Source organism: Gymnodraco acuticeps, unplaced genomic scaffold (assembly GCF_902827175.1).
Source record: "Gymnodraco acuticeps unplaced genomic scaffold, fGymAcu1.1, whole genome shotgun sequence".
NCBI lineage: Eukaryota > Metazoa > Chordata > Actinopteri > Perciformes > Bathydraconidae > Gymnodraco > Gymnodraco acuticeps.
The window spans coordinates 727,936-749,574 of NW_022991628.1; the positions used below are offsets into that span (position 1 = coordinate 727,936).

General features: G+C 40.1%; 1 protein-coding gene across 1 annotated transcript; it reads left to right on the plus strand.

Moving 5' to 3' along the window:
- Positions 1–4: 4 nt before the first annotated feature.
- On the plus strand, positions 5–19,818 carry LOC117534096 (calcium/calmodulin-dependent protein kinase kinase 2). The gene is made up of 17 exons (XM_034198139.1): positions 5–313; positions 4,747–5,016; positions 5,778–6,119; positions 8,158–8,205; positions 9,475–9,528; positions 10,638–10,689; positions 10,829–10,962; positions 11,462–11,498; positions 11,803–11,824; positions 11,921–12,009; positions 13,224–13,423; positions 13,583–13,636; positions 13,721–13,794; positions 14,081–14,168; positions 14,687–14,818; positions 15,537–15,640; positions 17,408–19,818. The coding sequence occupies exons 2-17, from the start codon at positions 4,798–4,800 to the stop codon at positions 17,478–17,480; spliced, it is 1,722 nt and encodes a 573-aa protein (XP_034054030.1). The 5' UTR covers positions 5–313; positions 4,747–4,797; the 3' UTR covers positions 17,481–19,818.
- The last annotated feature ends 1,821 nt before the right edge of the window (positions 19,819–21,639 follow it).

The window sequence follows — 21,639 nt, forward strand, 5'->3', positions numbered from 1 at the left end:
ATGTTGAGGTCGCGAGTTAAACAGAAAGAAGAACAAAGGGTAGGCTACACCTCCAGCGCGGTTGTGGGTCTCTGAAGCATATTGCTGAAACTATTCACGTTAAATGACCACAGTGCCCGTTCACCAACACTTCCTCCAGAGGAAGCACGGGACCCTGTGCGCTCCGCGGGATTGGTCCATCACAACATCGGGTGTCTGCTCTCCGGCTGTCACACAGCTAGCTAGCTGTCGTGGTACAAACGCGACTTGAACCGCAGCTGAAGGAGGAGAATACACCCAACAAATCTGATTGTTGTCTAAATAACACGTTAAGGTAAGGCTTAATTGTTACATATAGTATTTGCTTTGTGTTCTGTAGCGTTGTCTTGGGGCGTACTATGGATGATACTGAGTCGCACTAGTCATCCTTGACTCCTGACTAACAACATCTGTATTTTGACAGATGAGCCAGCTGCTAGCGTTAGCTGAGCTAAAGTTAGCTTTGTGGGACCTAAGACGACGCTAACACTAATTTCAGCCTGTGAATTTGTGTCAACATCGATAAAACATTTTTTGTTTACCCGTGTTAATGTGTGTTCTCGGTTGCAACAGTATAAGGAAGAGATTACTGCACTATAAAAGCTAAACCGTTGTCTTTAATGGAGAGTAAACGTGAGAATATCTATAATGAGTCTTGGTCTAATTGTTTGTTTGCGTTAACGATATGCTCAAAGGGAGTTGATGTTGTTGTGCATTATAACTCAAACAAATGTCATTGTCGTTGTGTGAAACTCTTTAAGAAACCAAAGTTCTATTAACATGTCTTTTATTGAAGATAATATAATATGTAGTTCCTTTAATGTTATTTTTCAACACAGTTTTACAGTGTTTCTTTAATTTAACTTAAAAGGACTTCAAACCTAGGACTTAAAATGAATGCCCCATTTTAAAGGACACAGTTGTTTGGTTAAACATATGATGACAAACTTCATATCATACTTGAAATTCACCATGTAATATGTCTGCTACTGATCAAATGGACTATTCATCTTGTTTTAAAGTTCTGAACAAAAATGTGTCTGTCTTACCCTACAATGATTGAAACCTATTGGGAAACACATGTCTCAGTTTTAGAAATGTAATGAGAAAAGATCATCCAGAGGTGATTAGATGTGTCGATTAATATGGACAGAATAATCCACTAGACTTTGGGTTTTTGCATATTTCGGTGCACATTTCTCACCATTATTATTTCAAAACAATGAAAGATGTGGGTATATTTGTAGTTTTGTTGACGGCCAATTTCTGAAACTCCGTAACATTTAGCTGTGCTTGTGTGATAACACTGCAGTTATGTATAGTATAGTATAGTATTCGTTTATTAGTCCCCGAGGGGAAAATGTTCCCCCGGGGACGCTCATCCCTTCATTTACAGGAGCTTATCTCTTGCACGGCTCCGCAGATCACTGACAGGGTTGCCCTGTTGATCTTTTAATGAAGCCGGGGATCCTCCTCTGCTCCAGATGGCCCTGTGTTGTACTTGTATGTCTATGGGGCCATGTCTGTGTTGTTATTAATGCTGTACAAAGCCTGGACCCCCTGCAAGCTCTGATAAGTCCTCTCTCCCCCTCCCCTACAACAGCACAGATAGTGAAGGTCATATGACTTTTGTTAGGATAAGAGGTCCAGAACGGCATCTGGAGCTAGGCATTATCTGTTGTAGTAAGCAGCATCTAAGTGCTTATTCTTCGACTAGCTGCTGTGATCACCAGGGATCACTGAAGTTTTTGTTATCTATTATAAAGAGGGTCTTTGTCTAGGAACAATATAGATTCTGGAGGCTTCACTGTTACAAACTACCAAGTTCAGAGGCTTCTTTTTATAGTCGTAAGGAGGGTTTATATATTGTAAATGTTCTGCTGAAGGCATGGATACATTTTTAGCTTGTGTCCAGCCCCCCAACCCACTCATTTTTAAAGTTAGGTGTTCGGTAAACATGACTTGTGAGTGAGTTGCGTCAAAGTTATATATTTCTCAGCTCCAAGCTAAAGGATTGTCATGAGTGTTAGCCTGACAGTAGTTTGACGTTTAGTAACTCATTTCTTAAATAGTGGCTGTTGACATTCGAACATGTTTAGAAACTTAGCTGGCATCACTTCTCCTTTTGTTGAAGTCTCATGCTACAGCAAATCCTGCTGGACATTAAACCACCAATGACATAATAACCCGCCGTCTGACGGACCCTAAGGAAGGATTTCCATGTTGGGCGGAGAATGGAAATGTAGTGATAATGTGTTGACTGTTATAAAATAGCATGAGGGAACAATCATTTTCTTTCACCAATATAGAAACTACACAAAAACCTCTTGAAGGCAAACTGCCCTGAATGAGAGCATACAATTGTTCTGAAATCAAAGTAGGTCAAACTCGGTAAGTTCTCTCTTTTCTGTGGAAATAAAAAAAAAATACTGTAGCTGGTGCACTGCCGGTTTCGTCCAGTCTATATTTTTCGCTAGTCCATTGAGGCCAAGTCCACTTATCAGAGCTTTTCTTTATGGCACTGACACTGTATGTTATAGGTCTAACTTTATTTAAAGATATCATTTTTTTCTGGTGCTTGAATGTAGGATCGTATAAAATGTGTTTAAGTCAGGAACTCTCATGCAGGGCAAATATCTTGGACAGATTTGTTCTGATGAGAACATTAGGTCCCTAACACAAGCAACACTCCTAACCTGTAGACTTTGTGTTTGTACTGTCAGAATAATTGTCTGAAAATGATTATTCCACGTTTAATGAAATGGTCTTTTTGCAGCTAAAGACACAGTGCAGTCAGGAAGACAAGAGAGTATGTTCCAGTATGAAACCGTTATGCCTAATATCAGTCTCTTTGTGAATGTGCTGCCATTCTTTCTTCATTTTTGTGAGTTTGCATCACTGGCTGGCAGTGGAGGTAGTGAGGCCACCTGGAGTGGGTGTCTCTTCCCACACACGGTCCTCTTTTTGAACTTGGCTGGAGCTCCCACTGCCTTGTTTTCCTCGTGGCTTCCCTCTCTTTTCCTGTGTCTGTGAGATGTACTTAGCTCCCACACACTGACAAACCACAATCCTGTAAAAACCATGCTGGAAGCCAAGAGATCCGCTCTCTGTCTTTCTCTTTCTATCCGTCCTTTTCCTTCTCTCTCCATCCTTCTCACAGATAATGAGCAGATAATAAACTGAGTGGACTTGGAGAGATGGAAATGGCAGAAGAAAGGCTTTGGTTGGATGCTGCATACATCAAATACTGTGTTGTATAAGTGACATTAAAAGCATTGCTGTTATAGACGCATCAAATCTGTCCACTTAGAGCTGATGTTTGTGGTACTAGACATGTAATCATGAATTAATTAGCACCTCACAGAATGTGTGGGGGGGGAAATCAAAGGTTTCATACGGTAAGAACTGCATCTCCTTATGTTTCACAGCTAGTGGATATTAACGCCAATTATATTTCCCCTCACCCTTTCATTACACCCACAACTTGATCCGTGGTAGCCCTTCAAACCCTGTGCTCCAGCTGTGAAAGCGTGAGTTACGCATAGAATTTCTATAATACTTGGTCTAAGGAAAATTAGCAGCCCTGGTTTTCCTGGATACAGATATACAGATGCCCTCTTTTGTCTACCTGGACCCCCAATTCTCACTTGCTTTCAATTTCAAATTCACTGCGGGCGTTGTAAAGGTAAATGAATATAGCTAGACGAGCTTTTTGTTAACTGATATTTGTTTTTCACTCTTGCCACTGTTTGTTGAGGATGCTGTGAAAGTTGAATTAAATATTGGTGCTGGTTAAATCTTGTCTTGGGCTCCCGCCCTCTAACCTAGGTCATGCAGCATGAGCACATTTTGTAAAAAAAGTCCCAAATCAAAGTAGAAACCTCATCTCAAAGTTAACGTTTCCTACAGTATGCTCTCTCAGCAGACAAGGTGTGTATCGTAAGCGTCTGCACTCCATTTGTAGTCTGAGTATCATAGATCAATGACATTGGAGCTGGCTTTGGTTGTGTGCAGCTAAATATGTGGACGTGTGGACTGGAGAGCAAATGAGGCCGATTGATTGGCCCAGATGCAACCTCTGAAACCATCGGCTATTGTCTGACAATAACATCGCTTTTTAAAGGCTTAAAATGTGCTCGTCAACTGGCTACTTGTGAAACAATCCAGTCAAAGATACACTGTGATTGGAGGGTTCTGTGCGTTGAGTCGTGAGTCAAGAGAGAAGGACAGAGGTGTTATATTTTTGCTTTTGTTATTGTATTTGTATAGTGTGATTTACGGAAGAGGATTAGGGCCACATGATTTCTTTTTTGGGAGGATTTGAAAAAAAACTTCTTTTTTTTCGCTCAAAAAAAATTATGTTTTTTTGTTCTGAAGAAAAAGTCAGAATTCGGAGAACAAAAAAAAACTATATTTTTTTCCAATCCTCCCAAAAAAAAATTAATGTGGCCCTAATCCTCTTCCGTAGTGACTATATATTACAGTTACAAACATGTAAAGTGAGTTGTATACTTTGTTCAGGGTAGCGATTTAAGACGGACACTGTCCAAATAAAGCAGATGGTACTCATTCTGTCCCTTTTTTGTTTTCTTTGTCCCAGCACTATTTGCCTTATAAAAGCTCCACCTCCACGTTAAAAGTGCTGTAGATGTCCAGAAGGCCAACAGTTGTTCTCCATATATTTTTATTATTATGTAATTTGCTCATGTGTCACTGATTCCCCCCCAGGCTCCCATCTGATGGAGCAGTGGTTGTCTGTCTTTGCTAAGAAGAGGCACCATGTTCCCTTGTCACGTGACGCCCTGGCCCACCGCTGAGCCCCCGGCCTCCTGCGGTCATGCGCCCCAATCACAGGCCTCAAAACCTCTGCCTGATCTGCTGTGCAGCTGTCCCGCTCCACCTTTGAACACCCACTCCGAAACGCCCTCCCCAGACCCCATGGGGTCCCTCATCGTGGTCACAGAATACGAACCCAGCAGACCGCCCGGAGAGGAGGAGGTAAGATCAAACACACACAATATGTACCAGGGATGTCATTGGAAATGTGGGTTTCTACTTAATGAAGCGTTGACATATGATGATACATGGCCAGACATGTTATTTACCACACCCCATTTCAGATTGATCATATAAGAGTGATAGAAACAGACAAATGCAACATATTGACCATCATAATACTCATATGTTAAAAGGAACATTTTGGGTCTTTTCACACGGAGAGAAAACATACACATGTTGAGAGGAAACTGCATTTAAACCCATACAAACAAATTCCAAACTTCATTGCATCACATCAAAAGGTGTTCATCTGTGGAATAACTGTAATGATGAGCTGAAATACTGTGCAACTTTACCTAAACTAAAACTTATTTAGAAACCAAATCCTGAATGGTTATGAGCAGGACCTGTGAAGTAATGCTGCTTGCTATTTCTTGTCGTTGTAAAAGTTGTTTATTTTTTTACAAATAAATGATTTGTTTAAAACAATGAATCCAATATCACGGATGCCGATGACCTAAACTTTGATTTTCATGAAGAATGTGCGTTAGAGGGGGTAGGACCAGAACCGTTTTTAAGCTTCTTCTTGCCCCTTTTGAACATGACAGAAACTATTTGACTATTTCTTTTTTTGTATACCTTGAACTTTTTTTAAATTTTGATTCTCTTTGTTATAATTATTATTGTTTGTTTTGTTTCTAACATGTTCAATAAATTGACTAATACAAAAATAATACAACTATGATTTGTACATATCTCAGGTAGAAGACATGGACAGTTCGGAGACGCCCGAGCCTGCGTCCTCTGTGGCGGCTTCTTTTCGGACCCCGTCCTGCGACCTGCTGTCCCACACGGTGGGCCGGTCGGAGGCTCTGCTGCCCGGGAGCCAAGAGCAGAGGGGGAGGTTAAGCCTGTCGAACAGAAAGCTATCTCTGCAGGAGCGCTCGCATACAGCATCGTCACCCTGCAGCTCACCGGGACTCAACGGGCGCCATATTTACCCGTCTTTACCCTACTCTCCCATCACGTCGCCTCACTCCTCTCCACGCCTGCCTCGCCGGCCCACAGTGGAGTCCCACAGCGTGTCCATCACAGACCTCCAGGTAGGGTCAAGCCTTCGGGTTCACACAAATCCAGTGTTACGGATTTTTAACTCTGATATTGCTACTTGAAGACATTTCAAAACCATCAAAGTCAATCGTTTGGTGCAGTGTATTTGTAGGCAGATCCTGAAGTTAGAATTGCAAGAGTTTTCTTTAATAAAAGCCAACTGGATTTTCTGTAGAACTTGAATATATTGCAGAAGATAATTCCTGTAGGAAACACACATTTATGATATTTACACACATTTTGTTCAGCAGGTTAATCTCCACATGCTGACACCACTTTGATAATAGTTCAAACGTAAATGTATTGTCCAGAAGTAAGAAGCTAACGTTATGCTATAAACGATCTTCATGACAGTCGCATTAGTTCACCTCACAAACACTAAGCTAAAAGCGAACTTGCGCGCGTGACGATCTTTAGTCACATCTTGAAAGCCTGTAAAAAAAACACAGACCAACAACACATTAAATAAATAAAACAAGACGAGGGAACCCTAGTGCTAAAATGTTAACTAATTTCCTGTTTTTGGACACATTCCTTCACCACTCTAAACTGTTAACACAAAATATTGTATATTTACTGTTATTTCACTGGTTGACTTTAATATGTTCATTAACAAATCCCAAGAAATTAGCCAAAATGATGCTACAGCCTGCCAGTGTAATAATAATTGGGATTATATAATGTATACTCCTGCACCATCTGAACAGTGTACTCCCTTAAGGACTACATTGCATAAAGGTGCTACACATGCATGAACAAACTAACTCATTTGTACACAAAGCCAGACTTGTGCTCCTATTGAACATCTGTTAGTTCTCAAAACATCAGCTTCACACTCATCTGAAAGTAAGCAGACCTACATGTGCATTTGTTTTAAAAGCAGCAGCAGCAGCACACTGATAAAGAGTGGATGCAAAGGTAAGGTCTTCCTGTCTTGGTAGATCATAGCTGAGATTCACGTAGATGCAGAAACCTGTGAATGAAGGTAGAAGTGCTCTTAGTGCTCTGCAGAGCTGTGTTATAGTTAGAACATGATTGCATGTATAAAAGCAGGTTTACACATGCAAGGAATTTGCTTTTGTGTATACCAATACAAAAACACTAAAGAGGAATTAAGTTGTAAAAATCAGCAAATATAGAACTCTTTTCAAAACAATTAAGAAAACTCTTATACAATTACAATTAATAAAATGTATCTAGTTATACAACAAATAAGAATATGACAAGTTATACTTGTAACAAACAAAAAAAATATCAGAATTTAAAGTGCAAAGTTTCATTAAGTGAAATTACTTAAAAACATGTTTAAATAATCCTCTTATGGTGTTTAATTATTGTTTTGTAAATGACCTTACTGTGAGTAAAGGGTCATATGATGATGTAAGTTATTGTTATTTCTCTAAATGTATGTATTCACATCAAAACAAATTCTTGGCACTTAATGAACCAACAATGGTTCATTGACCAACAATGGAATCAATTACTCTTACAAATATATATATTTCAATGAAAGGCTGGTTAGTAGGTGTATCTCCAGGTGTTTGTATGACTCATTCTCTGTGGGCTGATTGCAGTTTGCTCTCAGCACTGAATGTGTTTAATCACTCTTTGTCTTAAATCCACACTTTTTATTTGATTACACCTGCCTCGTTTCCCCTGAAGATTACAACATATACTGGAACACTGTGATAGCTGGGTAACACATCCTACCTGTCAAGTCTCAAACATGGATTTGTGGAGATTTTAAAGACTGCTTTCAAGCTGACAAGCACAGAAGACGTGTCGCCAGATTTAGAAAAATACACTTAGAAATAGTGATGTGCAAAACGCTGCACTTTCGTATTTGTTGAACACAGAAAGGTAAACAATTAAATGTTATGGAAGGAAATTGTAATGGACAGGATATAGTATGGCGTCCTTGGGGAAAGCAGATTTTCGAAGATTGCTTATGATATAGTTCTCTATATCTAAAATGTGATTTCATCTGTACAGAAACCGTTTTTGTCCTCCTCTCTTCTTTCTCTCTTCAAGGACTGCGTTCAACTCAACCAGTACAAGCTGAAAGATGAGATTGGAAAGGTACAACTCAACTGATTGCTCCCTTTCACCGACTCTCCCATTTTCTCTCTCCCTCCCGCCTACTGCATGTCTGTCAAGTAGCGCGTATCATCGAGGACACGCGGTAACAGCCTCCGCTCTCTTCCGGCTGTCCTCATTTCCCAAACTCTGAGTAGACTCCCAGGCCAAGGGAGAGTTTGGGCGAGAGGCTGCTGGTATAAATAGCGCTCTCTAAGGGTCGTGCAAGGCTTAGCTCGCTATGTGTGTGTGCACGACTTACATTGTGGGTTTCATAAGACACAATGTGCACGGCTGATGTGAATTTCTGCATGAGGGCAGACATGTTAATGTGTGTGGTTTGGCTGAGACAAATAGAGCCTTTCAAGACGGTTGCTATCAGATCGTCTCGGGGACTCTGCCTCTCCGTTCTGCCCCCGCCTCTCTTATCTCTTGTTTGTTTTTTGGGCATGAATGTGTGCACACAGGCTGCTAATTGGGCCTAGTTTTTATCCTGTATTTCCTGTGTGTGTGGGCAGAAGAGCTTGATAGCATAAACCAGATCCAGGTTCCTTAATTAGCCTGAAATCAAAAATGAAAGAGAGAGAATTTCTCTGTTCTCACTCTGAAGCAGCTGGTACTCTTTCAGTGTACACTGTCGACCCACACAGGGCCGTCCCTCCCTACAGGCCGATCATGCAGACTGCGTGGGGCCTCACCTTGCGGAGGGGGCCTCACCTTGCGGAAGGGGCCTCACCTTGCGGAGGGGGCCTCATCTTGCGGAGGGGGCCTCATCTTGCGAAGGGGGCCTCACCTTGAGGAGGGGGCCTCATCTTGAGGAGGGGGCCTCATCTTGCGGAGGGGGCCTCACCTTGAGGAGGGGGCCTCACCTTGCGGAGGGGGCCTCACCTTGCGGAGGGGGCCTCACCTTGCGGAGGGGGCCTCACCTTGCGGAGGGGGCCTCACCTTGAGGAGGGGGCCTCATCTTGCGGAGGGTGCCTCAACTGAGCCGAAAATGCGGCGCACCTATGCAGCGCAATTAGTGTCGCATAAGCTCGCGAAACAGAGGGCCTCATCATATCACTTTGCGTGGGGCCTCTTGTTGGCCAGGGACGGCCCTAAACCCACACACTTCCCCAGTGTGTATATATGTGTGTGTATCGTGTGTATCTATATTTATTAAGATTGTTTTGCACTTAGTGTGATGTGTCTGCCTTTCACATGGAAAATGGCAGCTGCTCAGCCTCATTCTCACATTTTTTGTTCCTTTTTTAAAACGTATTCCGGTTCCAGGGCTCCTATGGTGTTGTAAAGCTGGCCTACAATGAGGATGACAACACATACTATGTGAGTCCTTCACACACACACATACAGATGTTATGTCTTCCCCATCTATTAACATTTCTCTCATTCCTAATCACTTGTCACACAGACAGAGACATAGCTCATAATGATCAAGTCCCATTAACTGGTGTCATTTCATGTGAGTCCTCCACGTGTGAACATGTTAATTGTGCCTGGCTGCGTGCTGCGATAACAGATTTACTGTCTGCTGTTCATGTGTATTGCTGCAGTTCTCATTAAGCTGCATGATGTTGACAGGCAATGACACGAGGATTATTTTAATATTCCTCCCAAGTGGCAAAGCCCACAAGTGATTATATCATTGCCATAACAACTGAGGGCCGTCGAGGCTTATAACCCCGGAACACGGAAATGATCTGCCGAACAATGTGGCTGTCACACAATAGATGTGTATAAGCAACCTTTTAATGTGTGCCTATTTTCTAACTTGTCCAATTTAATAGTTTTTAAAATGAAAAACTGATAAATGCTGTGTTATTTAGCGACTTAACTCTTTTGAAATAGAAATGTAGGAGTCCTGTCAGAAACTGAGCAAAATGCATCGTTTCTTTAAGGCCTGAAATGTGTTTGCCATGCATGTCCTTTTATTGTTTACTGGTATGTTCTATGAGACAAAATGTTGCTAATGACACCTAGAAGTCCATCATTTTGAATTATATACTATTTTTAAGTACATGCATATTGCCTCAAGTATATTATATGAATTAAAGCTTATTGTATGATTTCAAGCTTTAAAAACACACTTTTTCGGTAGATGTCGTTGACATTTCAGAAGTATTTCTTAAAGAAGGATTAATGAGGCAGGTTTGCATTTCACTCATTTTGCACCTTGATGCTTCTCAGCTTTTAAGCCGATGATGCTTTCAAGTGTTAGCACTCCCGAAACGTACACAAAGGATGTTCAAGGTGAGGAGAGAAACGTAGAGGCGCTGCTGAGATATGTAGGTGTGTGAGTGGGTGCTCTGTCAGATGTCTTACTCTGTCTCTTTGTCTGCCTCTCTGTTCATATTTGCTTTGAATCTCCTGCCCACTTGGCTCTCCCACCCACCTCTGACTCTACTCTTATCCTCCACTCCATCTCCCTCCCGTAGGCGATGAAGGTGTTGTCCAAGAAGAGGCTGATGAGGCAGGCAGGTTTCCCTCGTAAGTCCGGAGCCAGGGGCAGATGGTTTAAACAGCAGAGAGCACAGTCTCTGTTAATGCCTCAGTGGTGCATGAACACAGCGCGTTAATACTTAAAACCCTGTCTGTCCTCCTGCCCTGTCTCTCTCTCCTCTGTCAGGGAGACCTCCGCCTCGTGGAGCCAAAGCAGACCCTGAAGGCCCCCCTCAGCTCAAAGGACCCCTGGAGCGGGTCTATCAAGAGATTGCCATCCTGAAAAAGCTAGACCATTCCAATGTGGTGAAGCTAGTAGAGGTAGGGGGTATCACAATATCCAACTTGTTCTAATCCATAGTGGCTTCATTTCAGGAAGACGTTTATATACGTATAAGTATTATAAAGGTTACAAATAATTCAAGCATGATATTTAAGTGACAAAACAATTAGACCTACTCAAGTTCAAACTGTATGCAGTAAAACAGTCTAATTTTAAATTAAGCCTTTCTGTGTGAAGCACAACAAAGGTATGTTGCCAACTCTCTAGTCGAACAATTTGGAGAGATGCCTCAGCAGTGTCACAGAAAGAAGGAGAAATAGGGATCAAAACAACAATCAGTTTTTTTAGATTTCATTTAAGCATATCTGTTCAAAGAGAGTAAACCCAGGTAATGAGGCTATAACTGAAACCTCCCAGCCCTCAATAAGAGCATCACGTACAACAAAACTGTATGTGCTAGCAGACGGAAAAATGATCCATTTGTGTGTGTGTGTGTGTGTTTACGCTCATTACCATGTCTCTGTCATGTGTGGCCAGGTTTTGGATGACCCCAGCGAGGACCATCTGTACATGGGTATGTTGTGGCCAGACAGTTAGCCTTCAGAACAACACACACACACACACACACACACACACACACACACACACACACACACACACACACACACACACACACACACACACACACACACACACACACACACACACACACACACACACACACACACACACACACACACACACACACACACACACACACACACTAACAGCAAGCATAAAATAAATGCATTTGAAACCAACTTTAAAAGATATTTTTGGCAGTTTGTTTATGTCTTTGAAAAGCTTTCATCACTAACTCATCTGTGTTTCTGTCACAGTGTTTGAGCTGGTCAAGCAAGGGTAAGCTAAGCCTCTTTATGAAAATGATTGTGTCACTGGAATGAGCTGAACCTCATTAGTTATGATTGCTAATTGTGTGTTCGTTTATGTATTCAGGGCTGTCATGGAGGTGCCCACAGATAAGCCTTTCAGCGAGGACCAGTCACGCTTCTACTTCCAAGATCTGCTCCGGGGAATCGAGTATCGTGAGTCTTTCCAAAACATCCGTTATTGTTCAATCTGTGACTGCATGGTAGAGCAATAATAATAATGGGGGGGGGGGGGGGTGATTAGGGCTGTGCATCCCTTTCAGATGAGTTGTTATGCATCCAGAAACACTTTAATTCAATTCTGCTACAGCTGCTGTTTAATTATTTTCTTCTCACATGCTGCTTTATTTTTATTAGGCAGTTGAAATTAAATGTATCAAGGAAACTCAGTACTTTTTAAATTGTCCAACCTTTATTCTGAAAATGTTCTTGAATCTTAATATCTTAACCTTTGTGAAAGAAAAAATGAAAATGACTGATGATTACAGTAGCAAATCAGCCTAATACACGATAATATCCCAAAATGAGCTGCACTCGTGGTATCAAGATGAAGCGCTTTTGTATCTAGATCTGCCCGAATGCTGCACTTCTTCTACGCCACTTACACAAATCCTTTGCTGTTCTTGACTCAAGCCACCCACAAGGCTCATTTCACCTCAGCTCAGTGGCTCTTAATGTATTTCAGCACAGCAGAAAAGCTTTTGCACAATGTGTCGTCTAGGAGACTAACACTGAGAGGAGGAGATGCAAGGCAGGGACACTGAAACTCAATTATTTCTTATTATAATGAAACACAACTGAACAAGGCGGTAAGTGGTTACATGTTATGCTATTTAATTGCCCATATGGTAATCCAACTTCCTGACTAAGTGCACTTCCAGAGATTTCTCCACATTTTTCATTTTACACCCCAGGCCAACAACTGATGTGTTTACAATCAAATAAAAATAAAAACACCCACTCTCTCCTTACATTTTTGATACTTTTTATTAAAATGTTTATTATTAGACTTTTTAAACATGCAAAACAAACTCTAAAAGATACCAGATTTAGCGATTAGCTAATTTCCCTCTGCTGTCCATGGGTCGGTACACACATAACAATCAACAGCCGCTAAATATGATATTATACAAAATAAAAAAACAAATCAGAGCCTGGATCAACCTATACATACCAGCAAATAAGATTACAATTTATTTCAATAAAAAAACTTGAATTACAGGCAAATAATGTTGAGAAGACTGATTGCTCAATACCCAATTTCTTGCAATATGATAAAAAGATGAATAGTCTTTGCATGCTCGAAGCAGGATTCCTCAAATGGGATCTTGTTGCTGTTAAATGTGTCTGTAATGTTTCTTTCCCAACAGTACATTACCAGAGGATCATCCACAGAGACGTGAAACCCTCCAACCTGTTGGTGGGAGAAGACGGACACATCAAGATCGCAGACTTTGGAGTCAGTAACCAGTTTGAGGGCGCTGATGCTCTGCTGACCAGCACCGTGGGAACGCCCGCCTTCCTCGCCCCCGAAGCGCTCTCTGAGACCAGGAAGAACTTCTCTGGAAAGGTGGAGGAACATTTGACTAACTAGTGCCCTCTGGGGATGATTTGAAGAAATGCACACATCCTTGGTTTTTTTGGTCATTTCGTTGTCTTAGTTTTCATTAAGTGTTGTATTTAAAACTATTTCTTAACATAACATTTTTATCATGTTTATTACATCTAGGCTTTGGATGTTTGGGCCATGGGAGTGACGCTTTACTGCTTCATCTATGGAGTGGTGAGTGTGTGCTTTGGTAAAATGGCTTTTTGGGCTAAGAGTTTCTCTTGACAGACAATCAGCTGATCCTTCTTTCATTCACAGTGCCCTTTTATGGACGAGCGCATCGTGAGTCTTCATCAGAAAATCAAGACGCAACCTGTGGAGTTACCTGAAAAGTGGGTGAAAAGTTTAAGATTCATTCTAATAAATTAACATGAAAAATAAAGGTTATTATAATTAAGATTTTTTTTTTACAAGATGCCTCATAGCTCAACATAAAACGTTATTTTGTGATGTTTAACTAGGATACAAAGGATTGTAAAGAATATATCAGGTCCTTGGCTGGTAAAAAACAGAGAACCTCTGGTTTATTTGATTACATTGTAATCTTTTACTTCACAAAAATATGATTTAAATGTACACGACATAATCTGAAGGTTACATTTCTGTCTGCCTCAACAGTGCTGACATCTCAGATGATCTGAAAGATTTGTTGCTGAAAATGCTGGACAAGAATCCAGAGACCAGAATATCAATTCCTCAAATTAAGGTAAACACTCGTTCCTGTAAACTGCTATTTTATATTATATTGCATTCAAGCACATTTACATTATATAGAGGGCTGTAAACTACCTGTAGCAGATATTCAAATGGGGAATCACTGTATGTGTTAATGGGTTTAATGATAAGAGACCAGTGCCTCTTACTGGGGGTATTGTTTGGTTCTATACATTAACATGTCATAACAATGATTCCTTAGTTACATTCGCTTTGGTGTAAATCAAACCTCTTGTAGTTGGAGAAAAGTTGTTCCCTAATGTGGAAATGAAATTTGTGTCGGCTTCAGATCCTTGAAAATACAGTCGTAAGATCATTTTGTATGTTCATTTAATTCTACGTACGACATTATTGAAATCTCTCAATAACAATAACATGTTTCTGGCATAGCTTGACTTGAAGTCACTTTGGTAGCATGTGTTTCGATGTTCCTCCGTTCAGAGATTCTGTGTTTGGAATCATAAAGTAATACATAACGTACGCCATTGTTCTCCTCGTGCTTGTGTCCAGGTGCACCCGTGGGTGACGAGGCACGGAGCTGAGCCTCTTCCTCCGGAGGACGACAACTGTAGTATGCTGATCGAGGTGACGGAGGAGGAGGTGGAGAATTCTGTGAAACACATCCCCAGCCTGGCCACAGTGGTGAGTAGAACAACACAGAACACACTTCTGCTACCTGGAGAGGCACAAAAAACATCTTAACTGAGAAACAGTGCTTTTCAAGGGCTTTTTTTAATGTATTCTCTTTTTTCAGTTACATTTCAACAGCACCACTACACCTCTGCCAAAACATCCTTGTTTGCCCTCTCTGCACTCTGTTAGAGCGGATGTAGGACTCATTTAGTTGCTCTAATTTATTTGTATTAGTTGCGGCCAAATGCTGCGAAATACATAAACATTTGAGGTGGACCTAACATCTTCAGGCTAGGAGAAAACGTTAGTAACTGGAGCTCTTTGAATGTGAATTGAATATAATACTTGACTTTGGCCTCTTGTAATAAACAGTATATATAATATATAAATGCTATAATAAATGCTATTACAGCCTGAGTGGAAATGTATGCTCATTATGAAGTTTAAAAACAAACAATATTACGGTTAGAATAACTCCAGGATCAGGGATCTTTTGTTACTTAACATTTCTTAGCATATTCATTCAATTCAGTTCAAGGCTTTATTGTTATTTGCACATTAGCTACAGTGTAGATATGGTAATGAAAAACTTAGGTCAAAGGCTCCTCCAACAGTGCAACATATATATAGGACATAGAACAAAGAAAAGCGATGAAATAGTGCAAGTAAATACAAATAATAGCATGGTTTTCTGATGGGTGTGTTATTGTTGACTTTTCTGTTCCAGATCATGGTGAGGACCATGCTGAGGAAGCGCTCCTTTGGGAACCCCTTTGACTGGGCCCGTAAAGAGGACCGCAGCAGCCTGGGTGCTCCGGGGCCAACGCTCACGTAAGGATTGTTTACAGACACACAGCAGATGCTAAACTCTGTCTCTAGCAAAGGTTTTGCAGTAATATAAAGAGTAAATAGCTTGTGCTATCACTAGCACAATCTCATTTAGAGCTGCTGGGTCCTCTTGTACTGTGATATAGTAAAGCGAGCTAATGTTTGTCAAGTGTCCTGTTATTACGTCTCTTCCCCCCCCCCTCCTGGCCTGCAGGAAAGGCAGAGCAGGCAATGTGAGATACTGCTACATTCATTTTAACCAAACAAGGTAAATAACCTCAGGAGAACGCTGCCTGCTGTAGTGCTGCTGATAGTTTACTTTAAGCAGCTGTATTTCTCAATATGGCTTTGATGGTCAAATGCTCGAGTTTGTAAACTAGCCTGTGCTCGTTACGATGTCTGGACAAGCCATGTTTGGGAAAGGTTGCGCTGTGTTTTAGAGCCAGTAGTATCTGTATTATGATTTGCTTTATATTTTATTTCCGATGACGCTTTGGGTGAAGCATGTGCTGTGCGGTGCAGAAAATCACATTTCACTTTATAACAAATTAAAGTAAATACATTTATTTACTCAGTTAGAGCTTTATTAGACTACAGTGTTTTGTGGAATGATGCATGCAAACATTGGGCTGGTAGCAAAACAATGGACTGCCGTAAACGTAAATATTTGAGCCACCAAAAAGAAATGCCCATCTTAAACAACTATTATCAGTTTAAGTGTGTTTAGGCTATTTTTTTATATTCCACAATTGTACCTAGCCATTGGACAGCCCATTCAGACGGAGAATGGTAGCCGTTACATCTAGCTTTGCTGTTGCAGAGTGTCCATTCTCAATTGATAAAAACAGTAATTTTACCTCACAGACACAGATGCTGCCGGTTTACCGTTTCCTTGATGTTTGCTCGTGTTATTGTGTGACTTTGGTGATTCAAAACTTGCCCTTTAAACGCAAAAAACAACAACACAAACAAAACATACAGTCATGGGTGTGGAAGACCAGGAAAACTCTGTGTTCTGTGATGTAAAATGGTTTTATCAATGAAGCCTAGTGCTTTGAGAATATACTATAATGGCTTCAGTTCCCTCTATGGCTGCCTCGTGTCAAGGTAAAGCTGTGAAAATATTCGAAATATATTGTGCACTTTTTTCAGGAACACCTTTTGAAGGTGCCTTAAATACGTTTTGCTGCTGCTCTCTGTCCACAACAGTACATTGCTTAACTTCAGCGCCTTAACTCCTGTCTGTTCTTTAAAGTTAGGGTGTGCTGACCAGCATTCACTGTAGGAAATACACTGACTGAGGATAGGTGTGATATACAACCTGTCTTCAAATCCCACAAACTATCTTTTTAAAGTTAATCAAAAATTCTAATTACAGTTGAATCAATGCATTGGAAACAGAAAGTAGCGTTTTCAAGCTCATTCATCATAAGCCCACAGCCTCCATTTATATTGATAAGATGTTCTTTCGCATGGAGCCCTCTCCACCCTTATCCAAAGGAGCTGTAAACTAATAGCTGTTGTGTCTCTCCTCGACATAAATGATTAACTTCTTAGAACATCCCCCCTCGTTTCTCCCTTTTCTTTATTTTCTTCTCCTTGTGTATGATGTGTAAACTTGGCCAACAGCGTTTCCTCAGTGCTCGCTGCCTCGCATTATGTAACAATTAAACGCTTGGCTTCAGTTCTTCTAGCTTACCTAACAGTAGCTAATGTGTCCGTTCCTTCGGTGCTGTGTTTTAAATGCTGTGTCTCTGGTGTGTTTCTTAGGAAACAGGAGAGTGGCGACGGCATGATGACGCTGGAGCTGCCCTACGTGGGAGAGGACGAGGCTCTCTCCTGATGCAGAGGCTTCCTCACGCACCGTGTTATCTTCCTGCTTGCAAACACACCCCTTTACTCACTGTTTTATACTGGCAGCTCACACTTGTGTACATTTCCTGAAAGATGGACGTACGGCGGGCACAGAAAAAAAAAGAAGTTAAGGATCTATGAACAATTTTAAAGATTTCCTCTCCTCTTAAAAAGGCTCAGTTTGCAGATTGTGGGTTGGATTGTTCCATGAGAGGATCCTCTTCATCGTTTATTGCCTGACCCACTCTGCCCTTCTTCATCCCGCATGCGTATATAGTCGTGTTTCCTTTTAGTCTAGCCACTTGTGTTCTCCTTGTCTTTACTCGACAATTCTTTCAGGTATACAGGGCACGGGAACAGGCGATGGTGATGGGTGTTATGAGGAAGGATGGTTGTCTTCATCATCACCTCGACTTCCTCTGTAGGAGAGCAGGTTTTCTTGATTGTCTGGTTCTCTCTGCTTCAGAAGAGCAGGGCCCAGTTTTGTAACATATTTAAAAGGGAAGAATCTATACACTTTTCCCAAAAGGAAAAAAAGGGGAGTGAAGAAATGTTTACTTCATTGAATGCATGTGTTTACGTTCCCAATGCAAACACCCTATAAGCTATGTATGATACATTTGCACGCTCATACTTGTTTGATGCAATTTTCACTGTCTCTTTATGAATTTACTACAATCAATAGAAAGCTTTAAAATAGTTGATATATAGTGTTTTGTGAGCCATCACATTCATCATACTGCTTATGAGATAGCATAGAAGATAAATAGATCATTTCTTTTGCAAAGCAAGTTCTTTTAGTAAAGCTTTTGATATGATTTTAGGTGTTTGCTGTATATTTTTTAAAGTGATAGTTACAACAAATTGAGTAAGGATGGTACTGATTTACCAAATGCACATGAGGAAAAAAACGAATGTGTTGGTAGAAACAATCTGTCTGCAATGGTTCAAATGTGGTTGTTTTTTACTTTTCCAGTTATTTGGTTGTGTGAGTTTCAACTGTGTCATGTATTTGTTCCATTTCCTGAAGTGGATGTTTTTTAATGTAGTTAAAAAAGAAAATCATAACTATTGAACCTCAAGTTGAAATTGTGAATTACTGGTGTTTTTTTCAAAACTGCACATTTTCAGGACACCAAAAAACGTCAAATTATGTCTACCTTTGTAAAGTAGAGTACAGTAACTTAAAGAAAAACGAACCTTTAAACTACTTTTGTTCTTAGAGCTGGCCACTAATGTAGTTTTGAGGAGGAGGCATAGTGCAGCTGCAGGCTCTTTGTACAAATCTATGCATGATGTAGAAAAAAAACATAGTCATCTTTAATCAAGGCCGCCCTGCAAATATTTCAAATGAATTGTAAATTACTTTTGAATTGATGTTTTACTTTTAGAAGATCCCAAAGCAGTAAAACAATTGTTTCACCTTTTCTTCCCCCTTTGTTTTCTAAAATACATTAGTGTAAATGTAGATAAAGCATCTCCAACATAGAATATTGATACAATATTAAATATAACATGTAATGCTTCCATATTTCAATTATTCAGCACTCTTGTGTTGAATGTATGAGAAAGGGACTCCATTTATTTGTACTCACTACTTGCATGTCACTCTCGACTGTCAGTTTTCTAAGACTAGCACTATGCATACGATGTGGCTGGATGTGACTGATTCTAATTTGTTTTGTTTACCCATGTATTTCCAAAATGATGCAATTAGGTTGTGCTCCTTACAGTAAAGTGCTCCAAATCCATTTTCTCTGTACTTAATGATATTGCTCAATAATGATAACCAATTATGTTTCAATGCCCTTTATTAAGACAGGTAGCTGCAGGCATGCCTCAATTTGTGTTATACTTTAAAATGTCACCTCATTTAAACATTCACAGACATTTTACATTCTGAATGGGTTGCTTTTGTTTTACAAGATGAATTTAACTTCCCCTTTTGAAGTAGTTTTGCCCTTCATGAGCATCAAGAATAAACCGATGAACAGTTTGGGTCTGACTGGTGCAAGCCACAGAAAAGCTGTAAGATTAAACATTTTATATATAATATTTTAACTTGTTGGTTTTAAATTCCCTTTTTTCTCAGAGGGCCAGGCTATGTGATTCACCTTTATTAATCACATGGTTTTTCATTCTGTAGTGTACATTTATTTGAGCTTTGGGGGCGCTTCTCCCCTAAATGCATGCCAACATACTGAACACATACCACTGTATTGTCATAGCATGAGAGGTCCTTGATAAAACATGAACGAGACCTTTAAACTAATTATTCTATACATACTGTATCTTGTTCATCTTTGAATAAAATATGATTGCCTTTCTGATGTGTTTGAGCTTTGTATCAACAGTTCCTGAAATACACCACTAGTGTGTGCTGTGTACCATAATATTTCACAGGCTGTAGGATACTCCGTAGAGCCTGAATATCACATTGTGTTCCTTCCCTGTATGACAACAGAACACGTGCCATAGTTTGCTTTAAATGTAATGCATTTTAACATCTGCTGGATTCATACTGTACATATTCAATGGGCCATTTGCTACATGACAGCTCGTTTTTTAAGGACGACACCTGCATTTAAATGTAAAAATAATAAAACTCAAGTACCTTGGGTTGCCACTAGATGCTGATGTTAAGCAAGTTTACTTAAAGAAAAAGTGTGACCATGTCATCTTAATCAGACTGGCTGAATATATAGGTCTCCCTTATAGAAGAGAAATACTGTTTGAATTACAACACTATGTGAATTTGCGGTTTGAAATATTCAAAAGCATTTTTACATTGAGAAAATACGGAAGAGGATTAGGGCCAGCCACATGAAAAATGTTTTGGAGGATAATAATAATAGAATTCTGACTTTTTTCTCAAAAAAAAGAATTTTTTTTTTCATGTGGCTTTCATGTGGCTGGCCCTACTCCTCTTCCGTACTCTTAAGAAAATGATTCAATATATAAATGTAATGATTTTTTGTCCTCCAAAAAGTAAGAAACAAGAATATGTTGGAAAGAGTTGACAAATAGTGATTCATGTGCCACTAAAGAAACTAAATGATATCCAGGTGAGGCCTAAATCTCCTGTATAATGGATCATTTTTGGGCATTTTTAGTGATGATATTTTCATTAAAGATTGTATCCATGATGTTGATTTTATTTGTCCCTTGCTGCCTCTGTTCTGCCTGATTTTCACACTGCACTTGTCGGTTTTTAGTGTGAAAAAGTGTTGACGTGCAAGAATATGACCTTCACTCTTCACACTCAGGGCTTTTTACACATCTTGGGACTCAGAGTGTGACACTGACCTCTTGTGCTAATTTCATTGTACTGTTGTTGTTTAACTGAAAGACTCAAATGATTGATAACTCTTAACTTCTCAATTATTTTACTTTATGAGTAAAGAAAAATAAATGTAGAAAGTGAATTATAGTTTCACGCTAATGTGAATATGAATATATAAAGTTGATATAACTGAAACGCACCAAAAATTAAATGTACTAATCAGTACAGGGCAAATGGACTTATGTGCATAGCATAATCGTTTTTTTTTTAATCAGACTCAAATCCAATTAGGGACTGCTGTCTGATACAGTGGGTTATAAATCTCATGAGTGTGAAGAACTGTGCAAAACAGAGTGAGCATCAATAACATACAGCCATAAACATCAGAACATCAACATAAAAGGAATCCAAAGGCCAGGTTTGAAATTGGTCAAGTTTCTGGGGCATTATAAACGAAGCTCACTGTACCGAACAGCGTAATGTTGGTCGTATAAGATGCAGTGTAAATGCATCTTTGGGTCCTGAACTGTGCTGTTATGCCCCCCCTGGGGTTCATAAAGCAGCGTATATCTCCACATCAGCACTAAGAAGTGCTGAGTGTGACAGAATCTGAGCCTTCACTCCTCATGCTCACTTAATTGTTACCTGCTGCAGGCCAAAGAGGTAGGAAAGGAACAAATTGCAGTAAAACAGTCAAATAAAATACTTGCTCAGCCTTTTGTAATAATGCACGCTTTTTTAAAGACCTAATTCTGCAGGTAAGTTTAGTTTAGTGGTACACTCCGCCTCCCACCTTTACCCTTCTTCAGTACACTGCCTGTCCAATTAAAATAGACTGCAATCTTCTAAAAGGAAAGATCACAAC

Excerpts from the sequence above, each read along its gene's own strand:
- LOC117534096 (XM_034198139.1), top strand. The coding sequence starts at position 4,798 with ATGTTCCCTTGTCACGTGACGCCCTGGCCCACCGCTGAGCCCCCGGCC. Across the intron at positions 11,825-11,920 it reads TTTGAGCTGGTCAAGCAAGG|GGCTGTCATGGAGGTGCCCA; the intron begins GTAAGCTAAGCC and ends TTATGTATTCAG. Across the intron at positions 13,424-13,582 it reads GGAAGAACTTCTCTGGAAAG|GCTTTGGATGTTTGGGCCAT; the intron begins GTGGAGGAACAT and ends TATTACATCTAG.